Consider the following 20,092-nt stretch of genomic DNA (forward strand, 5'->3'; position numbering starts at 1 on the left):
TTAGAGCTCATGGGAGAGCTTGGATGTTTGCATTAAGTCCTTTCTTTCCTTTCCTATCTGTCCTGACTCACACTTACCTAAGTTAGGAGTACAGCATTGCTGGGCACTGCAGGCAAGCAGGGAATTTTCCTTGAGCTCAAAGCAATCTGTAACAGAATCTTCTCCAATCCTGACACTGTGGGCCTGATTTCAGTACAGAACTTGTCTTCATCTCCAGGGACTGATATGGTTGTGTATTTCAAACACTTGGAATTATGGTTTGAGTGGGAACCTGGGGATGAAAACACTCTAAGAGAGGAATTTAAAGTAGCCAATATTTTCTCCTTGTGAATTGGTGTGAATCATTTCTCAGCACACATTTATATATATATTTATATATGTACAGGATCTTTTTTTCCCTGATTCTTCACTCATAGGAATGGAAAATCTTTCACTCCAGAAAAGACTGAGGGGCTGAAATACATAAAGTGTGAGGTGGAAAATGACTCAGAAAAGCAGAGAACATACACAGCTTCTGTGCTATTCAGAACAAGGAAAAACGTGTGTAGTACTTTCTATGCCGTCTCCTTCTATATTTGATTTCACTGCATCAGCAACTTGTGATTTTTTAGTTATTTTCTTTATTTCCTTATGTTCCTTCTGGGTGCAGCTGGGCAAGAAGTGAGTGTTAATGGTACAACAGTCTGCTTCCAGGACCGTGGCAGGTAGACTGAGGATGTTGCTTAATGCAACCTGCATTAAGAAGCAAAATGGATGATGCCAATGGAACGTGCTTTTCTCTCATTCAGTTCCAAAATTCTGCTTGCTTTGAGGATCAGTTGTATGCCAGTACCACAAAAGAAAGCGAAGGGGGTGTTTTGTAGCCAAGCTCACCACCATAGTATAAAACTTAATAATTTTACCTATCTGGAGGTGTCCTTTTCTCCACAGATGTGCTTGGAGAAGGCAGTGATCTTGGGACGTTCACTTGGGTTTGGCTCTCGTGTGCAGAACCAGCTGAGAGCTCTCCAATAGGCTGATATAAGTCAGGTTGGATCACTTCTTCCCTTTGCTTATGGCTTTCTCACCATCTCTCTTTTCTTTTCTCCTTTCCCACTCCTCCCGCTCCCTGTCACTGTTGCCTTCTCTCCCCCTGTAGAGCTCTCCGTCAGCCTCCTTGCAGTGATAGTTATTGTGTGTGGACTGGCCCTGGTGGCAGTTTTTCTGTTTCTCTTTTGGAAGCTGTGCTGGGTTCCCTGGAGGAACAAGGCCCTTTCTTCTAACCTGGCCGTCTTGCAGAGCGAGGCAGACTGCAATAAGGAGAACATGGCAGACAAGCTCCAGGACACGGGCACCATCAGCTTCCTGGAGGCAGCTGTGAAAATCAGCCACACGTCACCAGACATCCCTGCAGAGGTGCAGATGTCCATGAAGGACCACATCCTGCGGCGCACGCGGATCCAGAGGCAAACAACAGAACCTGCATCATCCACCAGGTGAGCTGGGGATGCTAAGCCCCATGGAAACCAGTTGGGAGGGAGAAGTGTGTAATGGAGCCCAAGGTTCTGATGGCCTGGGGAAAGCACACCCACCGACATGCTGGATTAAGCTCTAAAATTGGCCATTAACCAATTAGGACTGGCTGATGGTGGGCTCTTTAAAAAAAAATTAAAGGCTTCAATCCTTATTAACGTGACTTGCCCTCATTGTGTCTAGCTGTCAGCATGCTTTGGCCACTTTAATTTTGTTACAACACATGCAGCAGGCTGGAGTATCAATGATGGGATACGGTCAGACAGAATTAGACCTTTTTGCTCTCTCTTGTTTATGCGGCTCATTGCAGCAACAATTAGATCAGCAGAATCGACGTACTGCTCCCTGGCTGCGTTCAGTGCTGGTGATCAATGAGCATCTGTCAGCCAGGGGTGGAGGTTCCAGCCCCACGCTCCTTAAATTTGGAATAAGACTGTATGAACCTTGGGACACCTCTGCAACAACACTGAGAATTACGGTACTTCTTGCTTGACACAGACGGCCGTGAAAGTAGGGCAGGAAGCAGTGAGAGCAGGGCCTGGCTGCATCCCAGCACTTCTGCTTGCCTTGGCCGTGGCTGTGATGTGTAAGACAGAACAATTGTGAAAGCAGCCTTTGCTCAGAAAATTGGCTGCAGGGCGAGCAGGGCACAGAGCTCAGCCTTCTGCTCCAAGAAGCTGGCGTCCAAAACCAACGCCGTGCCACCTGCAATTCGTGTGCGTGCTCTTTGGTTTTTCACAGCTGATTGTCGTGCACACACACTCTGCTTCTGCCGTACCCTTATAAGAGAGAAGGCAAAAAGTCAGCCTGTCTGAGTCGAGGCAATAGAAGCAGGACTGGGCTGTGCGTGGCAAGGTGTCAAAGCCACTTTCTCATGCAATAGGAGCTACAGACAGACTCAGGGACACTGGGGAACACCCTCATGCTTTTGGGTTTTGTGTCTCTCAGCCCCAGCCAGGATGCCCACGAGGAAACTTCCAAAGAAGAGTGAGTTCCTGGAGCTAATGCTGCAACTGCACGAGTTCCTGGCATGGTTAAATAACTCCATGCATGTTCTGCACACACTGGTTAGTCTGCAGTGATGCCACGAGTCTGCAGAAAGAGTTTATGCTTCGCTTAGATAAAGCTTTGCTTATGTAACATTTTACTTGTGCTGAAGGGGAGCTCAAGGCAAGGGACAACTTCCAGATGAGGCTGTGCATTTCTATCTGTCAAGAATTATCTATCATTTCTCAATGAGAAAATTTCTCCGTTGGAGAAGTTTGGAAGCAACAATACCCAGAACAAAACCGAACTTTCTGAGCTGGCAATATGTCTCTTACTTTAAAAGCTCTGCTATTTTTTCCACCCCCTGGGGTATCCTGGTGCCAGTGTCTGGGAACTGTAAGAACCAAGGGTGAGGATGAGGAAGAAGAGCTCCCACACTGGGTTTGTGTGTCCTGATTAAGGAGTTGTTGGGTTTCATGTATTTAACTGTGGGCTGTCACTTGTGTTATAGGTGGAAAGAATGTAGCTTGCTGCAGATGTAATGAAAGTTAGTGTTCTGCCAGATAGATTCCTTTGACCTTTGAGGTTGCTATTCAGCTTTCTTTCTTTGTAGTTAGGTGGTTTCTGTGCAGGGGTCGAAAGCACACATTGCCTTCATTGCTGTGCTCTCCCTGCTTTCCTACTTCCAGTAGGCTGGGGGGAGAAAAAGGAGAGGAACGTTCTCGGACAAGAATGCAGCTCTCCTCTCTTCCATTTGCAGGCACATCTCCTTCAAAAGACACCTTCCTCGACAAATGCACGTATCCAGCATGGATTATGGCATGGACCCCCCTGCTGTCGCCGAGCAGCCGACCAGCATCGGCCGCATTAAGCCTGAGCTCTACAAGCAAAAATCTGTTGATTCCGAGGACCCCAAAAAAGAAGCAGCAAAAACCTGTGGGAAAATAAACTTCACTCTCAAGTACGACTATGAGAACGAGACGCTGACTGTCCGAATTCTCAGGGCTTTTGATTTGCCAGCCAAAGATTTCTGTGGCAGCTCAGATCCCTATGTGAAGATCTACCTCCTGCCCGACAGAAAACGCAAGTTCCAAACACGAGTGCATAGGAAGACCCTGAACCCCACCTTCGACGAGTCCTTCCATTTCCCTGTGCCCCACGAGGAGCTGGTGAGCAGGAAGCTCCACCTGAGCGTCTTTGACTTTGACAGGTTCTCCAGGCACGACATGATAGGAGAAGTTATCTTGGAGAACCTGTTTGAGGACTCAGATCTCTCCAGGGAGACTTCCATCTGGAAGGACATCCAGTATGCGACAACGGTGAGTGTCTGCCCAGCCATGCTGGGGTGGGTTGGCCTTCCTCTTTGGCTTACCTGTGCAGCTGGGAGCAGGTGGGTGTATTGCTGATGGTGCCATAAGCCCTGGGAGCCTACAGCAGTCACGCACAGGGATGGAAAAGGCTGCTCTATGCAGAAGCCTGACAGCTGTACCTGAGTCCTGGTTTGCTGGGATTTCATCCTCTCGTTAGTGGCTTGCTCTTATCTCACCTGCAGTGAGTCTCATTGACACCAGGTTTGCTAAAAACCAGATGGAGGAGTTAGGTAAATTCCCTGTTTGTCATCTGCTCATCAGGGGAAGGTCTTGAGTTCTGGATGTCTGCCACGTGCACGTGATGAACAGCCAGAAATAGCTTTGGAGGAGCTGTGCTGGGCTTTACTATACAGAGAGCGTTATTCCAGTGTGTTACTGGAAACTATTTCTGTGGTTGTTGTGAGTCTTTCAGCAGTTCTGTTGAATTCTCTCTGAAAGGGAAACCAAATATCAGGGATGGAAATGTTCCAGCCGCTTTCAGTGCTGCAGGCTTTGGCTGAAGCTGGCAGAAGAAACTTCCTTCTTACACTGATCTCAGTGCAGAAGCAAAGACATTAACCTCTACACAGTAGCTATCTGCTTGTCCACTGTCCTCCTGGGAAGATGTGGCTCTTCCTGAGGGTGAACAAATGATTGCTCTGCTTTGCATTCGGACACCAAATCAGTAGTTTTGCCACGTTGTTATTTCTGAAACCGGAACATGGGAAGTCCTCAGCCCTGTGTCTGAAATCATGGGTTTGTTGCCATGTCTGCCCAAGCACAAGGTATGTGCACCATCTCCTATGCACTGCAGGGCTTGCTGGAACCGTGCTGCAAGCTGCCTTTGGAGCATCTTGCTTTGTCCAGCAAGTGAGGTGGAGGCACGGGCATCAGTCACCTGCATGCCTACAGTGCTTGCCCTCCTCGCCTTCAGTCCACAAATAGCCATCAGTAGATGGTAATGAATGTAGAAATGCTGGCTAAGAGGTTAGCAGGCACCAGGCACATTCATTCTCTTTGCAAAGAGGAGAGGAGTAAGCTGCATCGCACCTGTGGATGCACTTGGAGGCATCTGCTCCTCCTGGGATGGTCACCATCAGCTCTGTCACGTTTGGTGTGAATTCTGGGGGAAAATGCTTTCTCTGCAGTGACAGGGAGCTTCCCTTTCTTTGTTGTCTGATCCTTGTGCAAGGAGTAAGCCTGGAGGGTGCTGAAGGAGGAGATCCATGGGCAGGGGTGAGACAGGGAAGGGGAAACACGTGGTTCCAGTGGAGGAGAAGCACGTGAACCATAGAATGAGCAGCTCCAATGGAAGGTTATGGAATTGTTGACCTGTGTGTGTTCTGCGTTTTGCTGGGTTAGCTCTGTAAGAAATAGCAGATGCTTTCCTAGCTGACCAAGAGAATCAATATCACAGAATCACAGAATCACAGAATGGCCAGGGTTGGAAGGGACCTCAAGGATCATGAATCTCCAACCCCTCTGCCACACGCAGGGCCACCAACCTCCCCATTTCATACCAGCCCAGGCTGCCCAGGGCCCCATCCAATCTGGCCTTGAACACCTCCAGGAACGGGGCATCCACAGCCTCTCTGGGCAGCTGTTCCAGCATCTCACCACTCTCTCTGTAAAGATTTTCCCCCTGACATCCAACCTAAATCTGCCCTCCCTTAATTTAAAACCATTTCCCCTTGTCCTGCAGTTATCAACCCTTCCAAAGAGTTGATTCACAGACATCACAGACGGATTCCAAACGGTCCTCGACCATGCTGTGGGCCGGGGGCAACCTCTGCCTTCGGTCTGCTCTCCCAATCTCTCCCACCTCTTCGCAGTGCTGTTGCTCAGCACCAACTGCTCTCTCTGCCCAGGGAGCAGCACTTCTGCTACTCTGCAGGGTGGTTGTGCCACAACACAGGGTTGCTGTGCTCACTGTGACACGTGTCACACTGCCCATGGGGAAGCAGCTGCTTGGCTGGTGGTACAGAAATGAAGGAACAGAGCTCTGGAAGGCCTCAGGTAGGCAGGGATCTCCTGAGAGAAAGCCTCACCTCCAAAGCTGACCCTTCAAAGAGGGTTTTGAAAGGCTGGATCCTGGCTCTGCCCCTTGCGGTCATTCAGGTGCACTGCTTGCACATGAGCTCTGCTGGGTTCACCCTGCCTTCCCACCAGCTCCTCAGTCACTGCTTCAAGCCGTGACTCAGCATTTCCACTACACTGAGACATGCTGAGCGAAGAGGAATTGTCTTGGCCCATATATATCATATATCCCCATATATCATGGGGAAAACTCTACCAAAAACAAATGGAGAGACACCAGCAGGAGGGCTGCTGGGGGAAAAGTCTCTGAGTGTGAGAGGAGCAGAGCCAACCTCACACCCACGAAGCGTGGTACAGCCTTGCTGAGCTCCCACGGAAACGTCGAGTGCTGTTTTTGGCTCCATCCCCACGTTCTCTCTTTGGGAACGTGCCAACATCAGTACATCTCAGGCAGCTGTAGCACGCCCAAGGACATTTCAGTTTAATCAAAAATGAGAAAGGTAAATACAGGCTTTTATAATACCCAAGGAAAGCTTTGGGTGACTAATAATATATTAGATCAATCTTGTGGGTAAGAAGATAGGAGCACATTTAAGCAATGATATAAACTACTCAAATAGCTAGCACTCAGCTATTTAATTAATGATTGTGCAGTTTGTGAATCAGTAAAACGTTTTTGTTTCAATTCTGCAAAGGTTATTGATTCAGAGCTTCCATTATTTCCTCGGACCTGTTGATAGCAGTTTTGGAAATGTTCCAATGTCTATAATCTTCTAGAATGATGTGGATACATCAGCTTGACTCTGTCATATTTATGGCTGCAAAGAAATATTTTGACTTAATATAATGAGGTCAGAGAATAATTTGTATTAGTCCTATACCCTGAACAGATTCCTCTCAGTACCAGGAGTGGAGAAGAAGGTTACATGATGCCCAAATGGTGCTCTCACAATATAATATGGACCTCATCTGACACACGTGTCATGCCTTAGTTGCTGCCAAACCGATGCAAAGCAAATAACATAGAGAAGAATAGATGCATTGCATCACCTCGCCCCTGCCTGGGCTTGGGCTGGCCCCAAAAGCTTTAGTGATGGTGGTGGTGTTGGGTCAGTGGTTGGACTTGATGATCCTTGAAGGTCTTTTCCAACCTTAATGATTCCGTGGTTCTATTCTATGCCTCATCCAGTGCCAGCCTCAGCCTGTGGACAAGGAGAACCTCCTTAGTGTGAGCTGAAAATCATCCTGATACCTTAATAAGGTTCCTTTATTCATATTTTGTGAAGCAAGAAATTCGGTTCCCGGTAGACGCATCGAGAAGTATTAAAGGTAGAAGCAGCATAACTCAGTGACTGTTTTCTCATATTTCAATACTGATCACAGACGACAGGGCTGTGACTCAGATCGTTTTGCCTCATGGAAAAGAAAGCTACTTAAGATGCTATTTTTTTTTTTTTTTAAGGTGAGCAAGGGATCAGAGCAGGAACTCTGAGTGCATAACTATTAAACTAACTCAGCAGTGAGCTGTAACCATCAGACAACTGCTGTTCTGCTATTTACAGGGACATACATTGCTCTGTACACTGGCTGATTGTACACTCTATACTTGAGAAAGCATTCCGTTGACTCGAAAGCCAAGTGAAGCCTCTGACAAGAATCAGAACTTGTATGCACCACTCACTGCTCTCCTGCATGTGTAAGGGCAGTGAGTGTTTAATCTCTGCCTTGCCAGAGAGTGAGAAGGAAATAATTTGGCAAAAATCATATACCATCAACAAGAGCTCCCACCTCTCAGTGAAGCTCGTGCCTGATGCATTGATTGTCCTTGCAGTTCCATCTCCCTACTATGGCCAGCTACAATTCCTTTTCAGTGGGTCATTATATAACATTGAAATGAATCAAATTCTCCGTTTCCAAAAATAAACAGGTGGTTTGCTCTGCAGATGTGAGACCACTGTGTAAAAGGCAAGATTTTCTCTTAAATCCATTTCCAGAGGGTATCTGCAAATCTTTCTGCTGACTTCAGGTGAAGTTCTGGCTGTTTAAATAATACCAGTGCTGTTTATAATCTTATTTTTGGTCTATTTGTGCTTATTCCTGAATTCCCACGAGCAAGGCAATGAACTGGGCTTTGAGAGGTGTAAAAGAGAATGCTACATGTGCAGGAGGTGTGAGGAGCTGTGTGTGAAAGTTGCTTCACAGAGCACCGAAACAGCAAATTGTATTGATCTGTGTAATCCTGAAGTGCTAAATGATTCTGAGTGCCATCTGCTGGTTAATGCACTGTTTATGTACTGACATGCTCACACTGGTGCTGTTTCTTAGCTCTGGGAAGGCACATCTGAACGGGTGATGGTCCAAGCTGCAGTAAGCACGTCAGCACCCAAAAAGTTGCAGCTGAATGAGATCTTTGGTGATTCTCTTCCACACTGAAGCAGTGTCCCTCGTAGGCACCCACCCAGAAATTCATGCTCCCCTTCAGAGGAAAGCTGCTAGGAAGTCATAGAATCACAGAATGGCCTGGGTTGAAAAAGGACCACAATGCTCATCTATTTTCAACCCCCTGCTATGTGCAGGGTCACCAACCAGCACACCAAAGCCACATCCAGCCTGGCCTTGAATGCCTGCAGGGATGGGGCATCCACAACCTCCTTGGGCAAAGTCCATTGCTGCATTTGTAGCACTGCACACCACTGCATGATGCAGCACTGCTGCATGGCCAGGTCTCACTGGTTTCCATGCACTTGCTCTGTTTTGTCCCTCTTTGTTTTGCAGCCTCCGTGTAAGGAAGCAGGTGTTAGTGTCATATGTTTGGCACAACAAGATATATTCTGTAAATTCTTTAAAAAAAAAAAAGACAAACTTGGTGCTGATGTAATTTCCTTAATGGCTTTCATTTGGTGCTGGATATCACTTCACTTTTTTGTGAGCAGTGGAGAAGAAAGAGTGCACTCACTGTAATGTAGTGATGGGAAGCACCCGCTCCACTGAGACATGGATGGTAATCCGTAGCTGTGATATGAAGCTGCAACATTTGGACACACGTATTTTCCTACTCCTCTAACAGTTTTTAGCCAAACAGCATTGGAATGAACTGAAAATTAAATTCTGTGGCCCCACCGTGTCGTAAAAACTCATTCACTGCAAAATAACAGCACAGGGAAAAGCTGAGTGAGTGCTGCGTGAATCCTGCACTGCGTTGGAGGGTGGAGGCAGCCAGGCTGAATTTTGCACATTTCCAATACAGTGTGTTCTCTGTTTTATTGAAGGAAAGCGTGGACCTGGGAGAGATCATGTTTTCCCTTTGTTATTTGCCAACTGCAGGTCGCCTCACCTTAACAGTCATTAAATGCAGGAATCTCAAAGCGATGGACATCACCGGTTACTCAGGTGGGTGCTGATGGCTGAGGGCACCGTGTGCTGAGCCACACTTCCTCCTCCTCCCATGAGATATCTCAGTGGGGATATGTCTCCTGGTGCTGTCTGTCATCATTGGAAAGCTTTCCATGTGCTTTCAGTCTGTGCAAATTATATGAAATGCATTTCCAAGGACGTGGGTCCAGTGAAGATGATTCTATGCCCAAATGCAGCGTTCAAGGAGACTGCCTGTGCACTGGAGTTCAACACAAAAAGCAGTTTCTATTCCAAAGATCAATATCATAGCATTTGAATTTCATCAACAACTCGTGTAAAATACAGGAGCAGTACAGGAAAAAATCTCTGCTGAAAACATTTCTGCTTAGCTGGGGCTTGGATGATTGGAAACGTCTCAGAATTGAGAAGCCAGCTCAATGTTTCTGTAAATGCTGCAGGTTTACTGCGACTTCAGAGTGCATTGAAACTGTCCAAGCAGCCAAAATCAGAAACAGGAGCCATTAGTAACTGAAGTGCGTTCTGCCACAATCAGCCAACAGAAAGCAAGTGAGATAGAGCTGTTCTAATCTTTTCTTCCTCTGCTGCTCTCCAGTATTGGGAGAAATGGGCTTTCACATTCCTCTGCTCACTGTAACTGCGAAACCTAATGGAAGCAGTAGAATAGATTTGGCAGCAGTGCAGGAAAAGGTGCCTGAGAAATCACCCCCCATGCTAGTTTTGGTCTTCAGAATTCTGCATCACATTTTGGCTCTTAGGCAATTTTTTTCAAGTTTCAGATTTGCTTCAGAGGAAGCAAAATGAACTCATTCTCCATAGCCATGCAATTAGTGCTCAGTGCCCAGCATCATCAGCTGGTGAATATTGGCTGTGGGATTGAGGCGAGGGCCTTCCTACCCTTGTGGGCCCTTATCACTGATGGAAACAGCTGATTTTTTCCTCCTCCAGTGCCTGAACCTCACAGAATCATAGAATGGTTTGGGTTGAATGGGGCTTTCAAAGAACACCTGGTCCAGCACCCCTGTGTGGGGGTTCAGCATTCACAGCAGTATGAGGAATTGTGGATCCTACTGGTACAAAGACATCTTTTTTTTACTAAAAATACATCTGAGAAGTGTCTTCAGTTCATGGTAACTTAAATTCGTGCTTTGGAAATGCTGTTTCTCTGTTGTGAAGGTAAGAAAATAAACCTCCATCACCTGAAGGCCTTTTCCTCTCTTCTCCTCTCAGATCCATATGTCAAAGTGTCTTTGCTATGTGATGGTCGAAGACTGAAAAAGAAGAAAACCACCATAAAGAAAAATACACTTAATCCTACTTATAATGAAGCAATAATCTTCGACATTCCCCCAGAGAACATGGATCAAGTCAGCCTGCTCATCTCTGTCATGGATTACGATCGGTAGGCGGAGGGCTCTGGAAAGAGGAGAAAATCCCATTGGGCACAGATGTTCTGCTCAGCAGTCGTTCCCTTACCATCACAGCCTTGATTGCCCCCCCTGTGTGGCATCAATGTGTCTCTAGAGATGTATTATAAAGTGCCATTTATATTTATGGTTATAGAGCCACAGAATATAGAATGGCCTGGGTTGCAAAGGACCACAGTGATCATCCAGTTCCAACCCCCTGCTGTGTGCAGGTCACCAACCAGCAGCCCAGGCTGCCCAGAGCCACATCCAGCCTGGCCTTGAATGCCTGCAGGGATGGGGCATCCACAACCTCCTTGGGCAACCTGTTCCAGTGCCTCACCACCCTCTGAGTGAAAAACTTCCTCCTAATATCTAACCTAAACTCCCCTGTCTCAGTTAAAGCCATTATGGATAACAGTTATGGATAATTACCTGCTAGTATGCTAAGTATGGTGAAACTGAGTTTGACTGTGTGCAGGCATTTTGGGCAAGAAATAACCGTGTTGTTTCTCTATTGTTCTTCAGAGTGGGACATAATGAGATAATTGGGGTTTGCCGTGTGGGGGTCAATGCAGAAGGACTGGGGAGAGACCACTGGAACGAGATGCTGGCGTACCCACGCAAGCCCATTGCACACTGGCATCCATTAGTGGAGGTGAAGAAGTCCTTCAAAGAGGTGTGTGGAGTTATTCTCTCCTTTGAATCCATGTAATGTGCATGACTGAGCGGGTCAGGGCTTTCAGAGGGGAGCAGCTCTCACTTGGGGATTTCTGGCAGGAGCTGAGGGAATGTTCTCAGCAGAAATGAACTCTAGAAGCTGAACATCTTGGTGTAGTCTTGATGTAACTCCTTGAGCTTGCCAGCAGAAAGGATAGGGGCTGTATTTACAGATGTGACTGGTACTGTATTACTGTTTTTTTGTTGTTTTTTTTTGTTTTTAATTGAAGCCAGAGCAGTAAGGAAAGAGAATGCCGTTCTGATTGCAGAACAAATTGTCCAGGGATATCGCATAATTCAAGTTTCAGTTTTTTCATCCTAGAAGATTTTTCTGTTGACTCATCTCCAAGCCTTTGAGGGAGAATAAATAGAACAAATGTAATTGCTGCAAGCATCTGCAGAGAAAGAGATTCGCTGGATATAGACCCAGATGGTGAAATAGGGCTGAAATGCTTGAGTGCCATTTTGACCATCTCTGGCATTTTCTTCCTCCTTGAGCTCCATTTTGTCACACTCCTATGGAACTGTTTGCTTTTTATCTGATTTAGGTAATAAATTCTGGAGGAGAGAGATTTGGAGAATGGCACTCTGTGAAAATAAAGCCAGCTTTTGTAGCCAGCAGAAGTAAAATAAATGCAATTAATTCTGTATCTGGGGTTAAGGAGTCTTTTCCCCTCAAGGCCACAGACTGCTCATAACAAAGAGTGCTTTATTTTCTCTTTGAAGTTCAGATTCTGAGCTCTGCTGGAAGTCAGATATGAGACCTGGTGGTCCTCCTAACTGTCTCAGTTAGGATCCAGCAAACCCTGTTTTTGTTGGAAAGCTGCTCTTTTCCCTAACACGAATGCAGCCTGTGCTCTGTGCATTCCATTCGGGCTCATTCTCACCAGTCTGGTTGCTGGCATTGGTTTGTGCCCATCCCATAGGCAGCTCTGTTTCACCTGCAGGTTTCTTTCCCTCTCCAAGTGCTCATGAGAGGTGTCCATGCATGGTGAGGCTGGAGATGTCAGGTTACAGAGCTCTGGCAGTACCTATGTAACCCCACCACAGTAAATAAGGACCAAGGGTCACTTGTGGAGATGTGGTATAAATCAAAACAGAATAGAAGCAATGTGAAGTTGATGTGCAGCAGTAGCATTTCCATTTCCTTTGGGTGCCGAGCAGTGCCAGGCTCTCATTAGGCTTTTCGTGCTGAACATAAGCATGGTTCACATGAGTCAGAGCAGTTTGGGCAGCAGCATATGCTATCTCACACTGCTGGGGATCAGCGACCGCTGTGTTTTAGCAGAAGTGCTTAGTGAGCTCTCATTGGATCAGTGAGCTGCATATTGTCAGTGGTACCCCTCGATGTGACACCAGCTGCCAAGTCCAACCCAGGGGCAGGAGATCCTTCTGCAGTTTGTCATTTGTGCGTCTCCACAAGGCTATTTTTCAGCTCCAAGTTGGAGCAGGAAAGAAAGACTCCTGTGAATTTTTTGAGAATTAATGGGAAGTAAAGGATGTAATTTTTATGACGAAATTTAAAGAAACAGAGGAAGGCATATGGGGTGACTCACCATTTAAAATATACTTCGAAGGTCACTGCCGAGCCCCAAGATTTCAGAAAGAGAAAAAAAAAAAGAGGTGAGTCATTTCACCCCTCAGCGCTCAGGTCAGGAGCACTCTAAAAAAAATAAATAATTTAAAAAAAATCACAAAAAACCACTCTGATCATCTGTTCTGGTATTTCTGCCACAAGCCAGTGCACAGAGCCAGCAAGCAAATGGTATTTATTTGCCCTTTTCAGCTCTAGTTCTGCTGTTGGCAGTTCTGTGCAGCTAAAAACCAACCAAAACATAAATAAGCAAATAAACAAGAAACAAAGAATAATTAAAAAAAAAAAAAAAAAAAAGACACAAGATCCTGGACAGAAATTATTAGTGAAACACCATTTCTTACAATTAATCACGTTTTCCCTATCTGTGCATCACTGAGATGTACATTCAGTGCTGTATGCTGTGTCAGGCACCTCCAGGTTCCCCAGCACAACAGGGCTCCCAGGATGCTCCCCATCCCCAAGTAGGAGCAGTGCTGTGGGCACACAGGTGGCTGCACACTGAAGCCTGGTCCAGGGCTCTGTCTGCTCTGGAGCACGGATGCTGGTGGAGGAGCTGCTGCCTCTCGTTCCATTCTTCATCCCTTTGTGGTGTCTGTGCTGTGCTGGAATCCTCATCTTCATCTCTGAGTGTTTGCTGCCAGGATCCAGCAAATGCAGCCTCTGCTCTCTGGTTGATCCTCATGGCCTGCTCTGTTTGCTCCATCCTCTTCCCGTGGCCTCTGAGCTGTACTAACATATCCCCAAACCCCTGTTCTGGGCCTTAGCTGGATCTTCAGTGTGAGCAGTTTTGCTGCTTCTCCATAGCTGAGGTCTTTAGGGAAGCTTTCTGTTGTCGCATTTCACGCCTTTGGTAGTTCCATATTTATCCACACTGAGTAACGAACTTGAACGACTGCACTTCTTTAATGGCCATCATCATTAAGAAGAGAACATGAGCAAACGAGTCATTAATTACCAGCTTCTAAATTGTATCTCCTCACACAGCTCCTAGGGGCCATTTGGGAGCAGAGGACACAAACCTGCACCCATCATCAGTGGGCACTGCTCCCCTTACAGTACATCAGTCTCCCAGGTTAAGTGATGTGTTTACAGAAAGGAACAGAGAATTACAGTATATCTTTCCAGTCTTTGAAGGGGGACATCTGAAAACTGCAGATCTCTTTGTTGTTTATGAAAGACAAATGCAGCCTGATATCATAGAGCGGCAGCACCAGGGCAGTGCAGAGCAGGGCTTTGATGTTGCCAAACACCTCTGACATTCAGCATGGGAGCATTTATGTGTTTAAAGTGCTTCTCCAGATAAAAAACAGACAAGTGTGCTGAGAGCCAAGTCCTGCCCGTAATGAAGAACAACCATTTATCTTTAAAGATATGCTAAACTGGCCCTGTCCGGGCTCCTGGGCACGTTTGACTTTCAGTGTACTGCTCCTAGCTTCTTACTGATAATTACAGAATGAATGGTTCACTTTTCCTAATTAAATGAGGGAAAAATGTCTTCAGGTTCCTCACTGCTCGCTTTCTGATGCTTCCATCACCTTTTTGGAGCAGCATTGTCGCTGTGAATGCAGGCAGTGTGAGCAGCATGCTGAGGGCTCTATTAGAAACCTTCTGCTATTGTATTTCTGCTTCTCCCCTGCTTTACTGGCAGTTCTCACGGTGAGAAATGTGCCTGGGATGGCGGTGTGGTTCCCCTTGAGAAGTGCTGGTGGGAGGTCACAGAATCACAGAATCACAGAATTGCCAGGGTTGGAAGGGACCTCAAGGATCATGAATCTCCAACCCCCTGCCACGTGCAGGGCCACCAACCATCCCACCTAATGCTAGACCAGACTGCCCAGGGCCCCATCCAATCTGGCTTTGAACACCTCCAGGGATGGACGGGGCATCCACAACCTCCCTGGGCAGAGGTGGGTGCCTGTATTTCTGCAGCTGGGCTGGAATGCATCTGCCTGTGTGTGTTGGGCTCCCTGAGCTGTGCTGGCTGCAGTCTTGCTTTTGATTGTCCCCTCCTTGGGGCAGTGAACCCCTGGGTGTTGGGGCCAAGCAGAGCCGTGCCCCACGAGCAGCAGAGCCCCATCTGCAACCATGCTTACAGTCTGTAACCTGAAATGTTGCCCTTTACAAAAAGCACACGTCGCCAGAGGAGCAACTTCCCCAGATTTATCATAATTGTGAAAACCTCTGCTTTGCACGCTGCTGAGGAGGGCTCAGTATTCCTTGGAGCAGTGTGGATGCTCTTTCCACAGTGATGCACGTGCTCAGGGCTTGGCAGAAGATGCACTGCTGTGGTTTCTTTTCTCTGTGACTTGCTCCACTTGAACCGGTTTGCTGCAATTTGCCTAATGAGCTTTCACCCACAGAAATGAAATTCATACATGCTGGAACATTAATATTGTTTAGCAAAGAGTTTTTGCTTAAGTAGGAGAGGAGGGAATTGATCTGGGGGAGAAGGGAGCAGTGGAACTATTACGCCTCCTGTTGTCTTTGGAAGACGTCTATCATTTGTCATTTGAATTTAATAAAGCAAGATAGAGAGATGGGCGAGTACTCAAAAGCTTGAGTAGTAATGGCTTTGGATTATAATAATGGCCCCCAAGGCAGATGACTAATAATTTATGATCCCATAATTATGGCAACAACAACAGAAAAATGTTTACTGCATCCACTCCGATTTTCACTCCGAGAAACATTTCTGGCACAGCAAACACAGCTTCTGCCAGACCAGAGAGATTGAAGGGTTTTTGCGATTATTTGGTATTTCTTAAAATAAAACACCAAAACAACAGCACCACAACAGGAAACGACGCCAGATAAACAGAGAACAAACTTTGTCTATGGAGCAGATGCTATTTATTTTTCTTCTGGATGAGTGGGTAGCAGTCCTCGTAAGTGTGAGCTCATCTAGAAAGGAACAAAGCGGAGTGTTCCCCCATCTGCTCAGGCTTCCCTTCTCTTTCCTCCCGCAGTGGCAAGGCCGAGCAGCGAGCTTTGACAGCCAGAGCTCCTGTCCTTCTCCCAAACCACCACCCACACCATGATCTGCAGAGATGGGACCCCGCAATGTCACCGTGCGCCTGCAGCCTCAGCCCTGCATTGCTGGGTGGTGGGGGCAGCAGCCGGACTTCCCAGCCTCGTTGTTCCTGTGTAAGTAAAGGCAGAAACCCGTTCTGTAGTCAACACGTCTTTGTCTAATAGGTCTCCCAAAGTGATGTGTTCCTTTTGTGGCTTTACCGTCCGGACCCTTATTAAGAGGAAGAAAGTTGAGATGTGAGCTGGAAGTTCGGTCTCTTAATTTGTAATTTATGTGAAGGCTGGAAACGTGCAAAGATGTTTTGAGTTCCTACAGACAGCACACGTGGCCGGGAAGGAGCCGCCTGGCCCTGCTGTGCTGCGGGCTGGGTTTGCTTGGGACAGAGCTGGGAGACGTGGGAAGGCTTCTCCTGGTCTGTGAGCAGCTCAGTGCTGGGATGGCTCAGCCCGAGCTCAGCGCTGTGTGTACAGGTCTCCTGTTTGTGTAGAGGTGTTCATGAGCTGTTAGAAGCGTGTGCAATGTGTATCACCAATTCCTTTTGTCATATATTCAAACAAAACAAAAAGCTGTTGATTCCTCAGGGGGAAAACCTGCTTTTCTGTATCTGAAGCCTCCCCAGAGCTATTTGCATGAACACTTTCTTAAGATGCCCTTTGTAGCTGCTGCTCATTGCTCTGAACATCACCACGTTACCTGGAGTGGAGAGAACTGTGTTGTTGTGAGCAGAGCTCGGATGTGAAGGGGAAACAGTGCTTTGCTGTTAGATATAAAATAGGTGAGATCCTCCCATGAACACTTCATCCTACATCGTCCTACTAATAGGAGCTGAACAAAAGGGTAATACAGAAACACAGCTGCTGCTAAAAACTGCCACATGCTTTTCCTGAACAATCAGCACTTCCCCAGTGAATTAAGTTCTGATGCCCAAACCCTGGAGGAAGGTCAGGTTCTGAAAAATGAAACTTTCCTGATCCCAGGGCTGGAGAGGCCAACGGTGAGCACAGCAAGTACAGCTCTGCAGGAGCAGCTGGTTGAGCTCATCTTTATCAGACAGCTGCAGCTGGACGCTCTCACACCTTGGATTTCTCTCTCAGTTGCTAAATACATTTGTGCTGTTTGTTCCGCCGTAATTAAATCAAGTCAGTTAAAACATTTTGCTTTCGAGTTGAAGCAAAATTTGCTAGAAAGGCAGCGTTTCCCCTCATGCCAGGTTAGCGATAGCTGCATCCATCAGGTCAGCTTCAGTTTGCATTTTCCTAAATGTCACAGCATCAGCCTTGGCTGAGCATCACTGCTGTGAGCACAGAGGACGTTTGTTTGCACCGTTTTTCTGGGTAACACAAATCCTTTGTTCAAGTGATGGACAAATGTGTACTTTCTCATCACACCTCGTGTCTTAATTCTCTTCTTCATCTGTGACATGCTATAGAAGCCGAAAGTCAATAAAATTGTTGCATTTGTAACTCCTGACTGGTCTCATGAAGGCAGCAAAAAGGTTTCATCTGGCTGCAGTGATTGCAGCTGATGGTAATGAAGGGGTGATAACAGGCCCCAGGTTGGTCCCTCTCTGAGTGCTGCAGTTCTCCATTGAACTGAGATGACCTGTGCACACACTTTGATGAGCAATAATAACGGGAGAAAAAACCAACCCTCGCAATTTCAACTGCTTTGAGCCCATTTAGGCAAAAAGTGGTAAAACAAAAAGTGGTTTTCCAGCATTGAGTACTGAGGACTTCTACCAAGGGACACCACAGAGATGCACAGGTGCATCTCACCCTTAACGAGCCCTAACCATCCCAAACAACTGGCTGCAGAGACAGTCTGAAGGCTGACTGAAGCTTTGGTCTGGGTTGGATGGAACCTTCAAGTGCTCAGCATCACCAATGAGAGGTGGCCTCATGCAGACCAAAGTCACCGTACCACCAATGCATTTTGGCAGCTGAGCCCTGAGCGAGCTGCTGCGATCCCAGCTAGGCACCAGGATGGCACTCAGCACTCATTAACTGCATTAACCCACGCATGTATTTTTTCTTCTTTAATCCCAGCCTCTCAGTTTTCCGTGCTCTCCGTATAATCTCCGTCTTTCATCCATTCTTCTTGTTATCTTGGATTTAGTCAAAACATGCGTGGGGTTTGACACAGAGCTTCTATTTTTAATCATTGCTTCGCACAGATAATCAATTTCTGCTCGGTGCTGACTGGCACTGCAGAACGGGATGTCAGCCGGTGAAAACGCCCGCGCTTCGGTGGCTCAAAGCCCTGCATTTTGCTTTTCAGTGCTGAGATTTGGCCTTGTCCCCGAGGAGGGGATAATCAAAGCATTGTGTGCGCGTCACCGGCCTCAAGAAGATTGGTCACACCAATGGAAAGTAGACACGCTGTGCAAGTGCAGATATTTCCCTTTCATCTACAGGATTATAACTCCGAGGACAGCTGAAGCTGGCACAGGCGACACCCCAGAATTAAAGCTGCCTTTATTGCTCCTTCTCTTTTTCAGAGCTTCTCTTAATTGTATGATAATAACCCACTGAGGAGTTGATGGGTGTGGAGGACCACCTCCATCGCAGGAGGGGTGAGCACACACAGATGATGGAGTGTGGGCTGGGGATGGCAGCACTCACATGGCAGCACTGGTCACTGTGCAACATCTGCAAGCAGCCACAAGGGAAAGCTTTATTTTGAGTAACACAAACAAAGTAAACACAAAATAGCACTCCCACATGTTCCTTAAATGCTCTTTTTTTATTTGGTTTCTGTCTCGTGGTCTCCAGCTTTGCAGAACAATGAGAGGCTTGCAGGAAAAGTAAGAGGCACTGCAGCAAGGCCTGATGTGTAATTATTGCTGCTTTAGTGGTGGGGACACGGGGTGACACAGTGCTGGACTGCCCATGACAGGGGCACAGACATGGGGCTGAGGAGCTCTGCACAGCCCATCAGTGACTCCAGCTTGTTTGAGAGAAGCTTGGCTTACCTCTCTTCTCTTTCCTTTCTTCTTTTTTTCTACTTTTTGTTGTTTGCCATCTTACTCATCTCTCTCATCTCAGCTCTGGGCTTCTCATTTTGCCAGAGGTTTTCTCGATGGGGCATTGATCATTTCTTCCAGCATCAGGGCTGCACACATCAGTGCAGAGTGACCTCTGGGGCCCGGCAGCTCTGTTGTTACTATGAAGTCATCATTCCCAGATGCAAACACAGCGTCTTCAGCCTCTGATCTCTGCTTGCACAGCTGAGGCACACGGGGGGAACGTCCTGTAGGGCTGGCAGGGACCCAGGGCACAGGGCACAGGGTCACAGCTTTTCTTTTTGTGATGGTGTTTACCTTCTTCATGACTCCACAGGGGGAAAAAAAAGAAAAAAGAGATCAATCCTTCATTTTTCAGAAGAAGATAACGCAGAGATCAGTGCTGCAGGTGAGCCTGGGAGAACAGGCTTTGGTCCCCAATGGCTTTGCTTGGTCACCAGCACTGCTGCAGCCAGTGGCAATGCCATTGCATGCTCAAGAAATGCTTTGCTTTTCGGTTCTTTTCCCTATTTTATATGTTTTTAGTACAGCCACACAAACGCAATTGTGTATACGATGCTCTCATGACAGCTGTAATTAAAAGTAGGGAATTTATAGCACATCCATTTCAAAGACCCCGTGTCGGCTGCTGTGAGGATGGCAGTTCATTAAAGCCAATAAAGCACGGTGGCATGAATGGCTCAATGCAAATCCTACAGCATATTCCGTTGCCATGGAAACAGTCTGCCCCAAAGCCAAGATGAGGGCAAGCACAGCATCAGCAACAACTGCAGAGATCTCAGTGGGAGCCCAGGTGGGGAGTGGGGGTCTCTGAGCCCACCTGGCACTGCAGGGCCCGTTTTCATGATTTTCTGCCATAAACCCGCAGAAGTTAAAACTCAAAGCTTCTTTCTGAGATGTGGAATTGTGTGTGAGACGAGCACGAACCAAGGTGGTCTCCAGAGCAAAGCGTTTGGCAGCAGCAGGCCACGTGCTGCCACGTCCCCATAGAGTGTGTGAGCAAAAACGGCCCCACGGGCACAGCACAGCCAGGGGCTGAGCCTGGTTAGGGCCTTATTT

The 20,092-nt window shown here is 47.1% G+C and overlaps 1 protein-coding gene across 1 annotated transcript in view; it reads left to right on the forward strand.

Annotated features, from left to right (window-relative positions):
- Positions 1-17,454, forward strand: part of SYT6 (synaptotagmin 6) — a 29,344-nt gene extending 11,890 nt beyond the window's left edge. The window contains exons 2-7 of the mRNA XM_031605965.2: positions 1,139-1,475; positions 3,260-3,818; positions 9,155-9,275; positions 10,488-10,659; positions 11,192-11,342; positions 15,947-17,454. Of these exons, the coding sequence (XP_031461825.1) occupies positions 1,139-1,475; positions 3,260-3,818; positions 9,155-9,275; positions 10,488-10,659; positions 11,192-11,342; positions 15,947-16,018 (1,412 nt within the window). The 3' untranslated portion in view covers positions 16,019-17,454. The remainder of the gene's footprint in view (positions 1-1,138; positions 1,476-3,259; positions 3,819-9,154; positions 9,276-10,487; positions 10,660-11,191; positions 11,343-15,946) is intronic.
- Positions 17,455-20,092: the final 2,638 nt, after the last annotated feature.

Source organism: Phasianus colchicus, chromosome 25 (genome assembly GCF_987193195.1).
Source record: "Phasianus colchicus chromosome 25, bPhaCol1.hap1.1, whole genome shotgun sequence".
Classification (NCBI taxonomy): domain Eukaryota; kingdom Metazoa; phylum Chordata; class Aves; order Galliformes; family Phasianidae; genus Phasianus; species Phasianus colchicus.